This window comes from Ceratotherium simum, chromosome X (genome assembly GCF_057802395.1).
Source record: "Ceratotherium simum simum isolate JZ-2026a chromosome X, ASM5780239v1, whole genome shotgun sequence".
NCBI classification, from domain to species: Eukaryota; Metazoa; Chordata; class Mammalia; order Perissodactyla; family Rhinocerotidae; genus Ceratotherium; species Ceratotherium simum.
Window position 1 is genome coordinate 115,355,613 of NC_141940.1, and position 20,941 is coordinate 115,376,553.

The 20,941-nt window shown below is 40.1% G+C and overlaps 1 protein-coding gene and 1 pseudogene across 2 annotated transcripts in view; one reads left to right on the top strand and one right to left on the bottom strand.

Moving 5' to 3' along the window:
- NHS (NHS actin remodeling regulator) overlaps positions 1 to 20,941 on the bottom strand; it is a 337,576-nt gene that overhangs the window by 20,207 nt on the left and 296,428 nt on the right. For both annotated transcript variants that reach the window (XM_087427737.1, XM_087427738.1), the window contains exon 3: positions 17,578 to 17,711. In XM_087427737.1, the coding sequence (XP_087283863.1) occupies positions 17,578 to 17,711 (134 nt within the window). The remainder of the gene's footprint in view (positions 1 to 17,577; positions 17,712 to 20,941) is intronic.
- Positions 670 to 8,635, top strand: LOC106802595 (calcineurin B homologous protein 1 pseudogene; annotated as a pseudogene).

Genomic DNA, 20,941 nt, shown 5'->3' on the forward strand with positions numbered 1-20,941 from the left:
TATTTTGCTTCAAAACTTTCCAAAAGACATCTGTTAAAATGTTGTGGGTATTACAGCAGGAAATGTTTTGAAAAATTGGCTTTGGTTTGTGATCTAACTGATACCACATGGCATTTATAGCAGTCAACTTTCAGAGCTGATTTATTACTATCATGCTGTCTTAAACATGAGAAATATTTACTAGAGAATGGATGTTGTGCTACATTTGAATACAGGAATAAAACCTTAGTGTGAAGATGTCCATTGCAAGCCACACTGAGTTCCTAGTGAGGTGATCTGGGCTCTTATTCTCATTCTTCCCTGGGGCTTGTTTGTCCTTAGATCAAGTCCCTGCGTTTCTGCACATATTATGGCCTGTCTGTGAGATGGAGGGGACCTTGTCTGCTTCAGATTTTTCTTCACTGGAGTGTATGTAAGTGTTGTCCATAAATATGAAGTGCCTTGATCTTTCTGGAAGGCTTAAAGGAGTCTGGCAATACCTTCTTCACATATCACTCTTGCTCCTACAATTACATAGCACTTTTATTACCTTGAGACTGCCCCGAAGTCTCCTACTGACTGGCACTATGCTCTTATCTTCCAAATATGTTTAATAATATCATTTTAACTCATACTGTGCTGCTTCCTTTCCTCTCTCCTCAACTCCGACTTTTACCAAAGTGAACAACCATGGGAAAACAAAATGATGAGGTAAGTAAAAGTTTAGGACACATCTTACGCTTTCTCTGTCCTAAGCCTTTCTTCCCTTTCCTGGTTTATCCTTTGTCACCACTCTCTCCCAGGCAGCCAGGGCCTTCATGCTTCCCCAAAGGGCCTGAATGCAGCACCCCCAAGTACCCAAACCCTTCACACGCTCTCCCAGCCAGCTGTAAGGCTAGCAGGAAGCCCGCAGCACTCACGTGAACGTGTTGCCAACTCCTAGTGATGAACCGAAAGGAATAAATCTCTGACACAGAATTCTGGACAATGGTTGTAGGCTAGGAGGGAGATATTTGGGGACAGGTGCCTACTGGGTTCTTCTTTTTTGAACAACTTTATACAGTAATATCTATTTAAAACACCAAAACGCGTAAATATTCGGGACTGGGAAACATGGCCTTATCATTGTTAAGTCTGCTTTTCCAAATAATACTCTTGTTTCTCTTCCCTGACAGATATTGCCACCACCACTTCCTCAGTTCTCCTGAGCACTTTGCAAAAGAAAATATACAAAAGGCCAATAAGCACCTGCAAAGGTCCTCAACATCATTTCTCATCAGGAAAATTCAAATGAAAACCACAGCGATATACTAGTATACACCAGAGGGGCTGAAATTCAAAAGATGAATAATACCAAGTATTGGTAAAGATGTGGAACAACTAGAACTCTCATAAATTTCTGGTGGGAGTGTAAAATGGTGTAGCCACTTCAGAGACTGGCAGGATCTAATATACTTAAACATATGTCTATCCTTTAATTCCTTCTTAGGTATACAGAGGTAAGAACAATGAGTATGTCCACAAAAAACCTTGCACAAAAATATGTATAAATATTTTTATATATAGCAGCTTTATTCATAAAAGCCCCCCCAAAAAACCCCCACAACTAGGAACAACCCAAATATCTACCAACAGCAGAATGGATAAAGAAATCGTGGACTAATGTATTCATACAATGGAATACTACACAGTAATAAAAAAGAACACACTATTGATACATGCAACATCGACTTTAAAACAGTATGTGGAGCAAAGAAGCCAGACACAAGAGAGTAGGTGCTCGTTCACTTTTGAATCTCATCCTGTTGATAGATTGATAGACATTTTGGGTATAAGATCAGCCTCTAGTAAGCAGAGCTTGAACGGCAGTGGCAATGGCAATGGTGCAGTTTTACCCAAAGAGAGGCTTTCTGCGAGACAGTGTGTAACTGCAAAGAATCTCTCTCCTTTTGATCTCAGCTGCGACTGAACGAAAATTCTTAGGGTGATGGAATGCAAAATTATTTTATGTATTTTAAAGTTCAGGAACACTTTTTTTAATGGTGTTCTGTTAACGAAGCAATTTAAATGTGTAGAACATAACAAAATTATATTTTGAGGTATGTGTGGAAAGTAGTCCCCACGTGAATGGAAAAGAGGGCTCCAGGGAGGCTGGGGTGGCGGGGGGAGAACACTTTCTGCTGCCGCTCAGTGGTTTATTCACAGAATTGCTCTGGCCTGTCAAGAAATACACAGAACAAGGCCCACTGGACCCTGATCACTGTGATGTTGATGCCAGTGAGTATCTTATTCATCCTCTGTGCCAGCTTTGCCAATTAGTCGGGTCACTGCCAAAGGCCACTCAGCTCGTCAGTCCTCAAAGGTTGCTAGCACCAAATAAAAGACATGAGTGGGGAAAAGGCAGGCCAGGCTTTGAAGTGCAGGGAAGAAGGAGGCTTTGAACTCCTTCTTGTACAAATAGCATAAATACCCTCACCCAAATCAGAGTTGCTGGCAGCGTGAGTCCCAGGACAGCCCAGAGGTGTGGGCAGAGTTCCTCCCTCACCCTCCGTGCCTGGCCCTCAGCTGGGGGTTCGGAGGTGCGCCGTGACTGAAGAGATGCTCCACATTTGGTCTCACTCCAAGTGACGCTTTTCCCTCGTAACTCAGGCCAGATGTGGCAAAGGCTCAGTAGCATCATACTTGACCTCACCACAGCAAAGTTTTTAAACATATAAAAAGATAAGACCTTCTCACACATAAGCCATGCACATTCTGCCTTTACTTTTTTCCTTGTTTTTTTTTTCTTTTTTTAATTGACTCTTTTTTTGAGTATAGCTCTATGAATGTTATCACATGCATAGACTCATGTAACCCTACCATGGTCAGGATTCAGAACATTTCCATTTTCCCCCAAAAGTCCCCCATGCTGTCCCTTTATAGTCACAGTCTTCCCCAACTCCTAGCCCCTGGCAACCACTAATCTGTTCTCCATCACTATAGTTTTGTCTTTTTGAAAGTGTCATATCAATGGAATCATACCTTATGAGACTGGCTTCTTTCACTCAGCATCATGCCTTGAGATCCATCCAAGTTGTTGTGCGTGTCAGAAATTCGTTCCTTTTTATTGTGAGTAGTATTCCATTGTCTGCTTATACTTTGAACAGTGAAATGTCTCAGGCATGCAAGAGAATGTCAACCTGAGAATATTCTGTAATGATGTGTACAGAGAAGTAATTTTATTGGCTGTTCCACAGCCAGGCTAATGTTTTAAAAAGAAAGAAAGAATTCCAAAACTAAAATCTGCAACAAGGAATTTTCTTTATTTCTCACAATATTTAATGTAAACCAGACTCACTGGCTAATGCTTTCATTAGCTATTATGCTGGCTATTAAGCTATTGTCTGTCAGCTCCAAATCTATTCTTCCATACTCTGCTCTGTGATACTGGGAATCTGCAAACAACATTTCTTTTTTGCCAGCTTCTCCCTATTAGGTTCTACCCTAGGAATGTCAGCTACTTTCTGCCGTCACTATCTCTGTGTTACCTCAGTTTCCCATTTGCCATGTCAGTCTCATTATACCATCCCTATATTGAATTCTCTCTGTAAAAATAACTGGTGTGGTTTTTGTTTTCCTGATTGGACCCTGACTGATAAAGTACATGGTACCAGGCTTTCAGCCCTGGCTTGCTTGTGTCTGAGGCATCTACTTCCAGTTCCTCAGTCCAATGAGGAAAATATGAACCAGTTTGATGTTCCATGGGGGTGTCAAGATGATAGTGATCTCTGCAGATTATGGTAGAGAACAGGAGAGCTGACACAGTCTAAAAAACAAACTGCTTCTGGTGACCCTTGAAAATGGGTATAGAGGGAAAAAGTATTTGCTGGGGTCAATAGCTGTATCATTCCACATGCTAGGTGCTGTGCTGATTTGCTCCAAGAAAAATACCATATTGTAACAGCAGCTACAATTAAAGTCACAAGCTACTTAGAGCTAGTCTCCAAGATTTGTCTACCTTCTGCAAAGACCAGACAGATGAGTTAAATGGGGAGTATGATAGGCATCGCCACTCCTGTAATCTTATATTTGAATCTAATGTCAGACTCTTCTCTCCCTACTATCCCAAGAAAGATCCTCTAGAACTCGAGGAAGTCAATCCTATACATGTATGGCCTGCTATCTTCATAAAGCACTACTTTTTCTGATCATGTTATTTCCGTACTCAAAAACCTTCAAGAATTTCCCATGCCTATGGAATAAATTCAAACTTTGTAGTCTGACATTCAAGATCCTTCAAGATCTGGTCTTTCGAAGCACTGCAGCCAAACCAAAATATTTGAATTCATGTATACGCACTCCATTTTCTCCTGCCCCTGTGTGCTTGCTCTCGTGGTTTCTTCAGCCTGTAATCCCTTTCCTCCCAGAATTCATATCAAAATTCTGCACCAACCTTCAAGGCCTTCTCAGATGCTACCTTTACCGTGAAGTTTAATCCTAACACCCGACCCCATTCTAATACCACATACCAGTTAGGTATTAACACCTTATATTCAATACCATATAATTTCTTCTAGTATCCATGTATTCTGGATAGCAGAGATTGTCTCACTCATTTTTGTATCCCTCTAGTACATTAATAGTAGGTGCTTGGTTAATTTTTTTCAAAATAAAGGAGTAAATGAGAGGCCACAATGGGAGAAAGGGCATTCCAAGTGGAGATATGGTTTTGAGAGTGCAGGATATTTTCTAGAGAAGCACATGCAGTTTGGTTTGGCTGAGGTCTAGGGTCTATGCAAAGGATTTGTGGGACATTCATCTGAAAAGGTAAGTTAGGACCAGGTTGTACAGAGGCTGGAGAGTTGGGCTGATTTGAACTTATTTCTTTAGGCAGAATGGAGGAACTAAAGGTTTAGGATTAGGGAAGAATTTGTATGTCAAAGATTCTTATACCAAGGTTAGAATTTTTCTTAACTGGTTTAAAGGAGCAAACTAGATGAGATAAAGGGACCTATGCTGAAGCAAGAGAGACTTAATTTGGATGGACAGAACCATTTTGAGACAGGTTATAGAACAACAGAATACTTCTGGGAGAGCTTGCAAATTATGAAGATATTTTATAAAAGCAAAACGAGACCTGTCTAGGACACTGTGGTATATGTAATTCTTTTATAGCAAAGGAAAGGCTTGATCAGCGTTTCCCAGTCTCAGCTCTTATAAACCAATAGAATATCAAAAATCTCTAATGTGGACCCATGGCGACAGGGAAGGAGGGGAGAGGCTGGATAAGAGAAGACAGAGCTGGGGATGGGAGAGAGAGTGAGGCAGTGAGAAAGTCTACCCAGGGCAGGTCAAATACTATTGAAATACCCCTCCTGCCAGCTCTAGTCTTTAATCCTCTCTCCTGGCTTAGAACTCCATTCTCAGTCTTCTAATTCTTCTGTAAGCTAGTTTAGTTTTTCTCAAAAGTTGCTTTCTTGTAAGACCTAGTCTTTTCCTCTTAATAGAAAATGAAAGAGTAAACATGCTCATTGTTTATAGCTCTGGACTATGACCAAGGAGGTCTGGGTCCTAGTTTGAATGATTTTCCTCCATTTACTTCCCAATGAGGCTGTTGGTATGTCCCCTGTCCTTCAAATGCATCTCCTTGGTAAGAAGAAAAGTATGATTTGACAGTCTTTTATCTTAAAATCCCTGGATGCCACAGTGTGATAAGTTAAAAAACCACTATCAGGCTATGAAATGACAAAGAATCCCTGATATCCTTTCTTGGCTAATTTTATCAAGTCTGACAAAGAATATAACTGTGAACACAATATGCTGGAATGAGTTAACTGTCAATCCTGATGATAAAGATTTAGGCCTCAGTGTTCCTCTGGAACCTGATCAACTTTTTCCATAGGGCTCCATCTCATGTCAAGCATCTTCATCCAATACCATAGACACCATTAGACATTCTACCTCTGGATCACTGAAGAGGCTTGGAGAGGGACGCTTGGTGAGACTGCTGGAGTCTCTCACCACATTTGAGGAAGGGTGACTTCTGTGCCTGTCTGTCTAGACATCAGAATCTAAGCAGGGACTTAGACATCAAGGGTCCCCATGGACCTGACTGCAGGCTGAACGCAGCAATAGGAAATGTTTCAGCTCAGGTGCCGACTCTGATCGGTAGTAGCTGTGTGGACTATGTTAGAAAGAGTGTTATAATCTATTGGAAATGCCTGCCTTAGGTGTGTGCAGGGGAAGAGCAGGTGCATGTCCCAAGTATTTGCAGATCTGGGCCTGGATCAAGGGACCTGACTGATGAGAACAGATGAGCTAGACATTCCATTCAGCAGAGGGCGAACTGCTATGACAAACTGACTCCACACTCTGAAATGGGAACCTGTGGCATTAGGGGCCAAAGTGTCATACACCATGGCAACTTCTAATCAGATTAGATTCTCTGTGGTCTTCTAAATTTTGCTAGTTAAAGTAAAGAAATTCTGAACTAAGCATTTCCTGGTTGAACTTACCTTCTCCTGAAGCCATATATCTGTTATAGCACTGGGATATAAGTCCCGACCCAGGAACTGTGAAATATCCACAGCTAAAGGTATATATATATATATATTTTAACTTTCTATTTTGAAATAATTTTATACTTATACAGAAGTTGTAAAAATAGTAGAGAGAGTTCCCATATACTCTTTATTCAGCTTTTCCTAATGTTAACATCTTATATAACCGTAGTACATTTATTGAAACCAGGAAATTAACATTGTTTAATACTATTAACTAATCTATTAACCTTATTTGGATTTTGCCAGTTTTCCCACTAATACCCTTTTTCTGGTCCAGGATCCAATCTAGGATCCCACATTGCATTTAGTTGTCAAATCTCCTTAGTCTCCTTCAATTTGTGATAGTCCCTCAATCTTTGTCTTTCATGACCTTGACACTTTTGAAGAGTGTCAACTGGCCAATTATTTTCTAGAGTGTCCTTCAGTTTGTGGTTGTATGATGTTTTCTTTTGATTAGATTGAGGTTACACATTTTTGGAAAGAATCCCACAGAAGTGTCATCTCAATGCATCACATCAGGAGGTTCATATATAGGCGTGCCCTATTACTGGGGAGGTTAACTTTGATCACTTGGTTAAGACGGTGTTTGTCAGGTTTCTGCAGCTGAAGCTACTATTTTCTCTTTGTAATCAATAAGTATCTTGTGGGGAGAAACTTTGAGACTATGCAAACATCATATTTCTCAACATAATTTCACCCAACTTATTTTAGCATCCTTTGATGATTATTGCCTACAAAAATTGTTACTGTTGTATTTAGCTAACAGTGATTTTTAAAATTTCCATCAATACTTTTACATTTATTAATTAGAATTCTTCTTTAAGGAAGAGCTACCCCACCCCCATGTATTTATTTACTTATCCCAATTTTACTTATATCAGTATAGACTCGTGGATATTTATTTTATTCTCTGTGTTATAATCCATTACTATCATTATTTATATTATTGCTCAAAGTGTCCCACGTTTGGCCATTGGGAGCTCCTTCAAGTTGGCTCCTGTGCCCTCTTTCCCTAATGCTCCCTATTATTTTTTGAGCAACAAGATCTGGGCACTAGATGTGCTCAATGTTACTAGAGTGTCATTGCTTCTAAAGCCCTCTCAGATGACAGAGCTAGGAAATATACATTTGTATACTCATACATGCACATATATACATATTTATTTTATGCCTAGCCATCTGCATATACATGTATATATGTATGTATGTGTGTGAGAGAGAATATATGTATGAATTTGTATTGATACTTTAGATTCTAATCCAACACCACAGGATTCATTCTAGACCATCCCCTTTTCTTATTTGTAACTCCTTTCTCCAACAGTGACAAACTGTCATTATCCACAACATATTTATTTATTTGCTCAATCCTATTATACACATAAAGTAATTTCATAATTTCTAACTCACTCTCTTGTGAAGAACAAATTTACCAACTAGAGTACAATATTTATGTACAATTCCTTTTGTCTTTAGCTTTTACTATTGCTTCAGGCACGGCTGTTCCCAGAGGAGCTCCTGCTTGGGGGTAGAGTCTCAGGCCTCCACATTACTGCAGAGGGAAGAGCTCAAGGAAATCCAGTAGGAGACTAGCTTTTCCCACCATCAGATTACCCACCTCCACAGGTGGTTCACCAGCCTGGACAAAGGTTAGAAAAGGGCCCACAGCTAGGAAGATTTCCAGTGGATTCCAGAACTTGTCATCAACCCACTGGGAGACCAGCTCATCAGTGCCTTCTTTCCAGAGGGAGAAGACCAGGTAAACTTCCATGGATTCATAAAAACTTTGGCTCATTTCTGACCCATTGAAGATAATGCAAAGAACAAAAATAAGAATGGACCAGAAGCACTCAAAGCTGAAGCAACAAACTGTACTTTGTTTTCTGACTATATGATTTGGATAAAGATGATAAGATCCCTCGCAATGAGCATTCCAGGTGCTAAGCATGATGGTTGGAGTGAATATCTCGGATGAGCAACTGAGCAGCATCACAGACAGGAGCATCCAGGAAGCTGATCAGGATGGGGATGGAACCCTAACTTTTGCAGAATTTGTTAAGGTTTTGGAGAAGGTGGACATAGAACAGAAAATGAGCATCCAATTTCTTGACTAAAAGGCTGAGACCAAACTGTTCCTTGCTCTCTAGTACATCTCCTTTCTCCCAAGATACGATGCTGTCTTGTGACAACCTCACATGTGCTCTGTCAACACAAACCTGCCTTTGGTGTAAACAGGGCATTACAGAATGGCACACCCAGTCGATTTCTCTTCAGTATCCATTCACCAGTTCTCCATTTGTAAGTATCACCCCCTCAGTTATGCTGCTGAATGCCACACATCCATCCAGTCTGAGAAAGTGAGAGAGAGACTCATGCTAAGAACCAGCCAAGTAAGCTCTTTCACTGGGTGTAGACTGTAGCCATGCTGCCTTCTCTGCAGTTAGGCTTCAGCACGCTCCTTCAACTTTTTCCATATGTCCTTTGCTTCCTGCTTCTCTGTCACTCAACCTACCATTCACTTGATCTTTCAGTCTTCCTGATTTTTATTATGCCTCAAAATCCCCTCTGTTCTGCCTGGCACCCCAGGCTATGCCTGTTATATATATGTCTAACTTGACAAGATGGTTCTGTGGTCTGGCAGTTTTTATTTACCTTCGCTCATAAATGGCCTCTGGGATGTTGTCTCCTCAGGAGCTTTTAGGGAACCAGCACTTCTCTCAGAAGAATGAGACAATCTCCTGGTCCCCTGCACTCTGCTGTGTCATCAAAGGGCTGCTGAATGGACATAGTCTTCTTGAAATGTGAAAGGTGTCAAGCGAAGTCTTCTAGGTGGCTTGCCCAGGTCACTTGACCTCTGGCCTCTGATTCTGCACACGTACAGTACCTATATGGCTACTCTTGTTAGTACAGTGTTGGTTCTTCAGAAAATAGCCATATGCCTGCGGGTTTGCTCAGCTTTGGGGCATTGTCACCACCAGAATGGCTACTCTGACAATATGCTTGGGGACATTCTCATGGCTTTTTGAACAAGGAGGCTGGGCACCCCAAAAGCCTCCTGTAGTCCCACCTCTGCAGCAATGGTTTATGCCTCAGTGTTGCATGCCCTGGGATGTTTTTCACTTCACATTTCCAAGTAGAAAGATGAGAGGTACGGAGGTGCCTAACTTATCCTGTCCAAGAGATTTAAAGATCGTCCTCACTGTCCTGAAGGTTTTTGCATTTGGCAAATGATTATGCTAGAAGCCATAGTCAGCTCCCAGTAGAGGTCCAAAGCATTGACTGTACTGTCACATTACCTGCCTGGTTACATTGGCTTCCTACCTCCTCGTGTATACCACTGCTAATCTCTTAGAAACACGGGGTCTGGCAGTGATGGCACAACCTGAGGTGGCATCATAGACCTTTCAGCAAGCTAGAGCAGCTTCTTTGCCCAAGTCAGCTTAGTTTAGACCTCATTGAATCAGGCTGTTGCCATCCTAACGTCTAAGTCTATTCAGTCATATATCTGACCGTGGCTGGCTTTCTCTGACTCATTGCTTGCTAGCTTGCTTGCTTGCTTGCTTGCTTGCTTAGGAAGGAAGATGTGCACACAATTCTTTAGGGAGGGAATGGCTAAAGAACACCACTGCAAAGGGAAGGGAAAAGAGTGGGGAACAGAGGAGTGGCCAGGTGGGATGGCTCAAGTATAAGTGCATGAGGAGTTCTGTCTGAAGGATCATTCCAATATTATTGGAATATAGAATATTCCAATAATATAGGAATTGTATAAAAGGGAAAAATTGATACTTATCTATTCAGTACCTCCGAGGGTCTTTGACTTGTATGTTTAAAGTTCCTAAGTTTATGGCTTTTCCCTCTTTTGGCAATATAGCAAACTGTTTTAATCCATGGTTGTGCCTTATTGTTCTATTTAAAATTATATTCATCAATCCATCAATAAATATTTGTGGTTAAAACAAAAATACTTCTTTCTAAAGTTACTTAGCTTAGCTATTATTTTCCCTACCTCCTTCAGTGTGGTTTTGATAGTCATTTGTAATATAGTTAGGTTTATTTGTTATTGTTTGTTTTTCATTTTGGGTTCTCCTCACATTCTGGTTGATGTTAATTATTTATTTATTGGGGGGAGAGGTATGTGAAACATTACCTGGGTTCTAAGAGTTAGAGCTACCCAAAAAATATATTCCAAGAATTGTCCCTCTCCCTCGACCCTCCTACCTCCTTCCGATCCCCCATTCTTTCTATCCCATTCCCACCCACTGCCTATTGGTAAACCAATCTCATTAGTTTCTGGTTTATCCTTCCTGTACAGTCAGTTTTGCTATAATGCTTGTTTTGAAAAAGCAAATTTGTTCCAACGTGATTGATATCTTAGAGAAGAATTTGAGCTTAATGTGCATTTTGTGTTTGTTTATGCATGATTTCACGCATGAGAAATTCTAGGTTTCTGTGAGCTGTGTAAGAATACACAAAATGCACACACCTCAAATATCTCCGAGCTCCCTCAGTTCACTCATGTGTTAGGAGCCACACCATCCACACCTGGGGTTACAACCTTCCCTCTGATTTCAGGTACCCCTCCTTCCACCTCTTCACAGTAACTCATAAGCTGCAGCCCTCTAACACCCACTCCACAAGCAAACTTTAGGGTTTTTTCTAGGTAAAGTGACTCGTTTATTGTATTATGTATTTCTTAACCATTTAATGTGTAAAACTGTGCTACTGTTTTTTTATTAAGTTCCTATCTTTTTGTGCATGTGTGTGTCATGGAAGAAGTTTTTTGAGGGTTGTGCCCTGTTATCCCCAGAAACCCTTCAGTTTTTATTGTGCAACTTTGCATAGTGTGGAGATTTTCAGGGATGCATATGTGTTATAGCAGAATTGGCTATTTCTTTTACACAGATAAGTGGATACCTGTATATTTTCTTATACATCCTTCTTTCTAACATGAAGGGTAGCATACTATTGACACTATTTGGGGCTTTGCCTTTTTCACTTAAGAGTACGTCACGGAAATCACTCCTATTAGTTTGTAAAGATCTTCCTCATTGTTTGTACAGCTGCATAGTACTCCATTGTGTGGATGTCCTGTAGTTTATTCCATCACTACACGTTCATATACCACAGAAAAAGGGCTAATACCACTAATGGACAAATAGCTCTTAAATACCTCCATCTATGTGTAGGCACCTTGGCTGTTTCCAATATCTTGTCATTGTAAACAACACTGCAATGAATAACCTTTTTGTATTATTAGAGGCGTATGTTGAGTGGATTGCTAGGGCAAAAAGTACATATGTAGTTTTGTTAGATGTCACCATATTCCCCTCCACATAGATTGTACCAAGTTTGCATTTCCATCAGCAATGTATGTGAGTGCCTGTTTCCCCCCAGTTCACCAATAGAATATGTTGTTATATTGTTTAATTTTTGCCAATCTAATAGGTGGTAAGTGATATCTCAGTGTTGTTTGCATTTCTCTAATTATGAGTGATGTTGAATAATTTTTCTTAAGTTTAATAAACATTTTTATGTTTTTTTCTGGATTGTCTATTCGAGACTTTTTTCTCAATTTTCTACCAGGTTTTTGTTCCTTTCTTTGTCCCTCAGTTTTTAAGAGGTATTTATCTATTAGTGACATTAGTCCTTTCTCTGTGGCATATGTTGCACATATTTTCTCCCAGTTTTTGGTTGTCTTTTGACTTAGTTTATGGTGTTTGAGCATGCAAAAATATTTACTGTTCAAATTTATCAACTTTTCTTTTATTGCCTCTGTATTTTGAGTCAGAGTTAGAAAGCCTTTTCCTAGGCTGAGGCCAAAGGATAACTCACCCTTATTTTCTTCTAGTACTTTTATGGTTTCATTTTTTGTTTAGGTCCCTGATCCATTTGGAGTTTAATCTTCTGTATGGCGTGAGGTATGGATCTAATTAAATGGTTCTCAACCAGGGACAATTTTGTCCCCCTGGGGGACATTTGGCAGTGTCTGGAGATGTTTTGGGTTGTCAAAGCTAGGAGGAAAGGTGCTCCTGGCATCTAGTGGGTAGAAGCCAAGGATGCTGCTAAACATCACAAAGTGTGCAGGACAACCCCCACAGCAGAGAATTATCTGACCCCAAATGTCCATAGTGCCGAGGTTGAGAAACTTATAAAATTTTTTCTTTTACCAAGTGGCTACCCAGTTGTTCCAGCATCATTAAGTAGAACTCTATCTTTTGCCTCAGTGTTTTGAGATACTACTTTTATCACATATTATGTTTTCATTTATACTTGGGTCAATTTCTGGACTTTGTATTCTATTCTACTGGTATATTTGTCAGTGCCAGTACCATGCTGTTGTTAAGTATAAGGGTTTTAAAGATATTTTAATGTCTGGTAGGGCTAGTTACCCCTTGTAGGTTTTCTTTTTCAGTGTTTTCCTGGCTATTCTTGTATGTTTGTTTCTTCCTAAGAACTTTAGTATCAATGGGTCTAACTAATTTTTTAAAAAGCTTATTGGTATTTTTATTGGGATTGTGTTAAATTTATAAATTAACTTAGAGAGAACTGACTTGTTTATAATGCTGAATCATTCTATCTAAGAACAGAGGACCTCCTTCCATTTGAGAAAGTCTGATTTTGTGTCTTTTAAGAATGCTTTTAAGTTTTTCTCATATAGGTTTTGTATATTTCTGGTAAATTAATTCCTAAGTATTTAATCTTCTTTGTTATTTCTGTAAATAGAGTTTTCTCTGCCACTAGGTCTTCTAATTGGCTACCATTTGTGTAAATGAAGGGTATTGATTTTTATGTGTTTATATCTTGCTACCTTACTGAATTCTTTTATTGTGTGTTAGTTTTATCATTGATTCTGTAGGATTTTCCTGGTATAGTATCATATCATCTGCAACTAGATATATGTTTACTTCTTTCCCAATTCTTATGTCTGTAATTGATTTATTTTGTCTAATTGCATTGATTAATCTCTCTAGTATAAGGCTAATTAGTAGCAGAGATCATGAGCATCCTTACCTTGTTCTTAATTTTAGCAGAAATACCTCTAGTGTTTCCCTATTAAGTAAGATACTGGCTTTAGGACTAAGGTATATATATTTTATCTTGTTAATGAAGTACCACTTAATTCCTATTTTCTCAAGTCTTTTTTATAAAGAATAGGTATTGAACTTGATGTAAAGACTTTCCAGCATCTATGGAGATAATCATATGGGTTTTTTCCCCTTAGATCTATTAATATGGTATATGATACTAATAGATTTCCTAATGAACAAACTTCTCATTCCTGAAATACATCTCATTTAGTCATGGCATACTAATTTCTTTATGTGTTATTGTGTTCTGTTTGCTAACATTTAGTATTTTTGCATCAATAATCATAAGTGATATTAGTCTGCAGTTCCCTCCCTCCCTTCCTTTCTTCTTTTTTTCTTTATCACATTTATTTATCAAACCTTCATAAAAGGTTTATAAAAGAAATAGGGAAGTTCTACTTCATTTTCAATGCTGTGAGACAATTTATAGAGCATTGGGATTATCTGGACTTTGAAGGTTTAGTAGAATTCCTCTGGGAAACCATCTGGGCCTGAAATCCCCTCCTTTACCACCATTGATGAAAGAGGACTCCCAGATGGGCTTTGACTAGGAGATACCCCATGAATTTTCAGCTGATAGAAAGTTTTAAGCTAAATTGGCTGGTCAGTTTCCTGTGAGTTCCCCTTGGAGAACTTTGATATAAATCAAATGTCAAGAAACCAAGCATCCCCTCTTTCTATTTGTAGGAGCTATGAGGCTACTTTGGAGCCATCACCAGATGTCACCAGACAGATGACACTGTGCCCCTTAAAAATTTAAAATATCCCAATTCACCCTTAGGATTTCACTACAGTGCCCTGGGGTACCTCATCACACAGTTTGAGAATCACAAGTATATAGTCTTCCAGCCTTTTTTCCCTATGCATGTGTGTATACATACTCACATATACACGCATATTTTTTGAGATCATACTATACACAATTTTATACACTGTTTAAAAATCCCTGATGATAAAACATACATTTTCCATATCATTAAACATTCTTGTATCACACTATTTTTGATATTGTAGTCTATCCTTTGATTATATCAGAATTCATTAAACTAAGTCCCTATTGTTGGACACTTAGGATATTTGTAATTATTTTTCCTATTGTAAGCAGTGTTTTGATGAACATCCTAGTGAATAAATCTTTGCATACACTATCATTATTGCCTTGGGATAAATTCCTAGACATAGAATTGCTGGATCAAAGGGTATGAATATCTTATAGTTTTGTTAAATATTGGCAAATTGCCCTCTAAAAAGGGTGCAACAACTTATACTTCCTCCAGTCTTATATATGATCATATGTTATAGGCTTTTCATTTGATGGTAAGAATTTTATTATAGGTGGTTATGAATATAGATTCAGATATTCATGTATTTTAGGCACTATGCCAGACACTTTTTCATACACACACACACAATTTAATCGTATTTGTACAACATTGTATTACGTCTTCCTATAAACCTTATAAAATTGAAGTTATTATCCCCATTTTACAGATAAAGAAACTGGGACTCAAAAACATATAACTTTTTCCAAATCAAACAACCAAAAAGTTGTAGAGCTGGGATTTAAACCCAGTTAGACCCATAATCTTATCACTATATTACTGATACCTCAGGGACTTGATTGGCTAATAATAATAGTGATGATGATAATGATGTCTAATAGATATTGAATGCTTATTATGCATCAGGTACTGTTTACAAGTATTACCACATTCAGTCCTTGTTTCAAACTTATGAGGTACTCTCTACTGTTATCCCTGAGACACTGAAATTATTAACTTGTCCAGGGTCACACAGCTAGTAAATGGTAGAGCTGGTATTCAAATCCAGGCAGTGTGGTTCATAGTCCATGCCATTAATGACCAAAGTATAGTATAACCGTTTGCAGAGTTGCAGAAGATTGTACATCAGAATCTCATTGTGGATGCTTTTTTAAAAGATGACAAAAAAATGGCTTAAGTCTCGTAGATGAAAGAAGGAGAGTTGCTGTCTAAGAAAATGTCCATCCAGCAATTGGGCTGCAAATTTCCTGTCCCTATACCTGCAGCCTTTCCTCTCACAGCAGCATACAGCCCTTGTAAGTTTAATGCATAGAACTGTGTTCTCTTCTGAGTCAGCTCCAGGTCTGAGGGTATAACTTGAATGGAAAATCTTCCAATGAACTTGGTGACCCAAACTCAATCGAACAAATGAAACAGTTAAAATTTTCCCAAATTACTTAGAAATACTAAGTATTACCATTTGAGATGGGTAAATTTTCTGGTTTACATAAGTATGATCTAGACTCCTCTCTTACTGATGTTTGTTGGGTAAATGAAGCACCCTCGTTGCCATTTATTACTTTAAGCCTTTTCCTATAGTCTTACTTTGGTATTTAGACATTATTAAAAATTATGCAGATTATGACAAAGGGTAATATTTTTATACCATTTCTGTAAATGCTCAACATTCTTCTCTCCTACCTCCCCCCACCAAGAAAACGAACTTAATGAACCACAAAACATGTTATAATGAATGGGAAAAATATTTTTAGCATTTTTATGCAGAAAATGCCTCATTAAAAGCAAATGCTTCAGCAAGCAGAATCGAGCTTAATAAGAACTTTTGTCGAGCAGGGGCTTTTATGACAAATCACTAGCATGTGTAGCTGCTCTATATAAAGACCTAGAAAAGCCCTAAGAGGCTCTTACCTTCCTTTCTTATCACTGGGCTGCACTGTAGCAATGTAGTGAGCGCGACATGGCACTTAGTAGGCACTTGATGAGTCTGAAGGACATGAAGCCTACTGTTCAGCCACAAGTAGAAAACAGGTCTATGTATTGTCCAATATCACTCACTTTTTCATCTGGGTATGTTATATCATGCAGATTCTCTTGGATGCAGTCTGTTCTCAGCTGGATGTTTGGCATCATGTGACCCAAATATTTTGCATATTGTAAAAGCCATTAGGATGCAGGGTTTATAATCATACATACAAACTTAAATTCAAATAAAAACCTCAATTTGTACCCACACTGTTGTAACTTCTTTAGACTTGGGGCCTCAAACTGGAATGACAAGGGAGCAGGGGTCCAGCCATTCGGGCAGGCAGTGTGGGCTGATTTGATCACAGAGACCATGGCCCCTCACTTTAACGATGCCCTACTCAGAGGCACAAAGTGCTCACTTGTCTCCACGGAGGCCTCAGAAGGCACACCTGGGGTGACGGTGTTGGCAGGCATTTTGAGCTGGGCTCAGCTTCATGATCTGCAATCCATACTTGGGGGCTTGGGCTGAGTTACATCCACACCCACTCAGGCAAGGCTGAAATCACCAGCAGTGATGACATCACTCTGGTAATTGGTTACCCTGAAGAACAAGCCTCCCTTATAGGATGGGGAAGCATGAAGTGATGAGAGGATTCATCTTCAAATGGTAATTTCACATCATTTACCTTCTTTCTCAGCTCACCCCACCGAGTCAGCCGTGCTATTGCCCGACTAGTAATAATAGTAGTTGAGGTCTTACTCTGTGGCAGGCACTGTGCTAAGCTCTTTCCATGCCCTATCTCATCTCATCCTCAAACCCTATGAGTTAGGTACCATGAATATTCCCATATTGCTGATGAGGGAACTGAGGGCAAAGAAGGTAAGTAACCTGCTAAAGCTAAATCTTTCAGCTTGTATGCAGAAGAACTAAGATTGGAAGCAATTTTTTTTTTCTGATTTAGAGTCCTTAACTGTGATTGTTTTACTGTATTGTGCAACCGGTTAACTGAAAGAATACACCTGTATCCCCACTCTATTCCAAAAAATAGGCCTTCCTTTCAGGAATAAAAGGGGAAAAAATTCAGTTTTTCTCAAACCCCCATGGTTGTCTCTCTCAGGCGGCCCAGCCTCCTTCACTAGGACCAGGGAAACTGACTCCCAAGACCCACTCATGCTTCCTGATGGGCCAGGACAGGACTGCCGGCTGGCCACCAAGCTTACCGTTAAGAAGTGCCGGTCCTTAACTTCGCGCCTCCTCTGGCTGTGAGCTGGCGGGTAGGCCGGCAGTGGAGGAACCGCTACGGAAAGGGGGACAGCGGCTCTCTGCTCCCTGCGATCACTCCGGCTCCGGTGTTCTGGGGGCAGAAAAAGCAATAATACAGAAGCATGCTTGGCATTTTCAATTTCTCTTGCCCCCTTGGGAGGATGAGCAAAAGTCTGGGAAAAAATGAGTTTTTGCTAATCTAGCTCATTCATATACTAAATAAGAATTTCTGATTGGTTCTGAACTAAACTTTCACTTCATATTAATATGAAGTTGGACACCTACATTTCAGTGAGTCCATCTCATAATCTTTGTATAAGATGGCTCACTCAGAGTTTGGAAAAAGCAGTATATTTCTCAACGTGCCTCATTTCCAAACAACATGAGCAAAAAAAAAAAAAAATTGAGAACAATGGTGGAAGATTTGCTGACATCAGTGCTGGAGTGGACAGTAGGCACAGACACACCAGAGCCTCCTGAAGAATGCCAGGGACAAATGCTCACAGCCATCCAGCTCACATTGGCTCAGGAGAGCTGATGGCTGTGTGTTCAGGAATTTTCCAAGCCAGTTTTTAAACTGTTGGTAGCTTGAAAAAGGCCATAGTGGGAGTATTTACATCACAGAAATTGGTGAGTGCTACACATCAAGGCTTTTATTTATATATCGTATTTTATTACATTTTTTGTTAGAGAGCCTGTGACCAGCACACCATTGCAGCCATCTAAGCCCTGTCACCCACAACGCTCAAAAGGGCTTTGAAATCATGGGCTCCTAGAGAAAGTAAAGGAATCCCAATGACAACAGTTGTCTGATTTAGGACTAAAGCTACCTCTGGGAAAATCCAAGAAATATCTGTATGTGGGATGAAGTGGACCCAACTTCATAACAAGAATCACTGAGACACCAAGAGCACAATTTAGCTTTCTGGGTGTCTCAGTGAGCCCCAAAGCACACACTGCCCAACATACTGGCCACACCAAAGGCCACCCCACCTACCAAAATCCAGCCCACACTCATAGCCAGGGCCTGAAATCTCGTGATCCCCTCATGACCAAGGTACAAATTTGTGCAGCAGATTTCTTAATCTGCCCTTCTGTTATTTAAAATTGCCATTACTCAGCACATGTACAATAATAATTATGATGCCCAATATTTATTGAGCAATTGCCACATGCCAAAGATGCTTTGTTAAAGCTCTTTATGTGTATCATCTCGACAACTGCACAAAGTAGGCACTCATACCGTCCCTCTTTTGCAGATGCCTAAACAGGCGTATGGAGGCTAAGTCACTGCCGAGCTGGCAGTGGTACATACTTGGCCCCAGGGCCCTGCTCTTGACCACTAGTTGACCTATAGGCTCTATAAGGTCCTAACACACCTTCTCACTCGTTAGAGCAAGACTGCTTAGGTTTGATAGTATTTGATTATAATTAATTATATTTTCTCACATTCTAATTCTTTAAACAATGATAATATAGGAAATGGATATTTGGCAGCTCATAAGACACAACTTCCTTTTTTACCTGTGTTAGAAAACAGAACTAACTGCACTCACCCTCTCAGGTAACATCAGATGCCCTTTCTGCAAAGGCCCTATAGTGCCCAGTGCCCATTTCATTTCTATCATTATATTGATAAAAATCAGGATCTCTCTATATATCTGCCTCTTTCACTAGAAGGAGGACAGAGACTACATTTTAGTCAGCTTTCAATCCCTGTACCCTGCCATGCCTGTGACATAGTGGGGGTCTCAATAAATGTTTGTTGAGTGACTAAAAGGAAGAATGAATTAATGCTTTCATTAAAGTCTTTTAACATTAGAATGCACTCCATACCCCTGTCTTTCTCATGGGGTGTGTTGTTGGTGCCCTCGCTGTTATGCCTTCTCTAGGTCCTGTTGCCTGTTTCCACTGGCCTCCCTATGCCAGCCCCTTTCCACTTTGCTGTATCCAGTATGCTGTGGTCTAAAGTTGTACCTGAGCACTCTAGAGCTTTCTGATCTCTTTCCATGTCTGATTGGCCTGTCCGTGTGGGCCTCCCTGTCTCAACTGCCAACTTCTGTCTGTGTCAGGAAAACACTGCAGTATTCCTCATCTTCCTTTGCTCGGGATTTAGACAAATGTTGACTCCCATTCACAACCAGAGAAAAGTCCTCATCACTGTGTAGGTAGTCTTTGCTAAACTGCCTCTGAAGCCAATGTTTATCAGGAAGACTTTTTGAGATAAATGTCTTCCTTGTTAAAGTGCCTGCCTCCGGGGCCACCCTCATTTTTCTTTGCAAGCAAACAGTGGGCTTTCCCAAATGGGGAGTACAAGGAAAAGCTTTTACATTCCTAAATTCATAATGAAGAGTAGAATACAGCAGTCACTGGTTAGGATAAGGTGGAAGGAGGGGAGGAGTCTGGAGAGAGATATCAACTCAATTTCCCATTCAATTGCTCTCCTCCCACACTTCCTTAAATATATCTCTTTCATTTGCCCTAGGCCAGCAGCAGGCAGGCTAGATTAATGGCTCCCAAATAATACTTTTTCTGGTGGTGAAGTGAGGAGAACATTCGTCTACTAGAGCCTGAAACTGCAGTAGACTTTTAGTCCTTATTCCCTTAGACCAATGGAACTTAGACCCCAGCCCTGAAGCTTGATAGGAAAGGAAATATAAAATATAAATATCTCTTTATAGCCACTTAGTAATCTTTCTCTCCTTGTCTTACAAACATAAATGATGCCATAACTTAAAGCTATTATTGGCTCTGAGCATTAAAGAATTGCTAAGAAAAAGTGGGAAAAAGAGGAATTGGATTCGAGACAACTTGAAATCCATTAAGGTGCTACTTCCTCTGGGAAGCCTTCCCTGAAGCTCCATGGCATAATTAGTGCCTTTCCTCTGAGCCCCTGTATCACTGTGCTGAAATTACCTGGTTACTTGTCCGTCTCCCTCACTAAACCAGGAATTCCTTGTGGGCAGGGACCACACTTTATTGCTCTCTGAATCCTAGGGTTAGTACAATGCCTGGCCCTCAGCAGACTTCGTTGAGGGGTTTGCTATTGAGCAGATCTTGAAGGCAGCCAATTACTAGGTTCTGATCTCAGTCCCCTAGCTCCCTCCTTATAGCCTCATCTCCAAAACGAGCACAGCGTTGCTGCCACCGAGCCTCCCTTGTCTGTGCTTCATTATCCACTCCCTCCTGGTGGAAGCCGGGATATTCCAGCTGTCCAAATAGAGAACCTACAGGGAAGCTCACTGAGGCATTTGGGGAGCAAGGTGGTTGTCTGATAGGTCAGTATTAGTCATGGCCACCAGATGGCAGAAGTGGTATTCT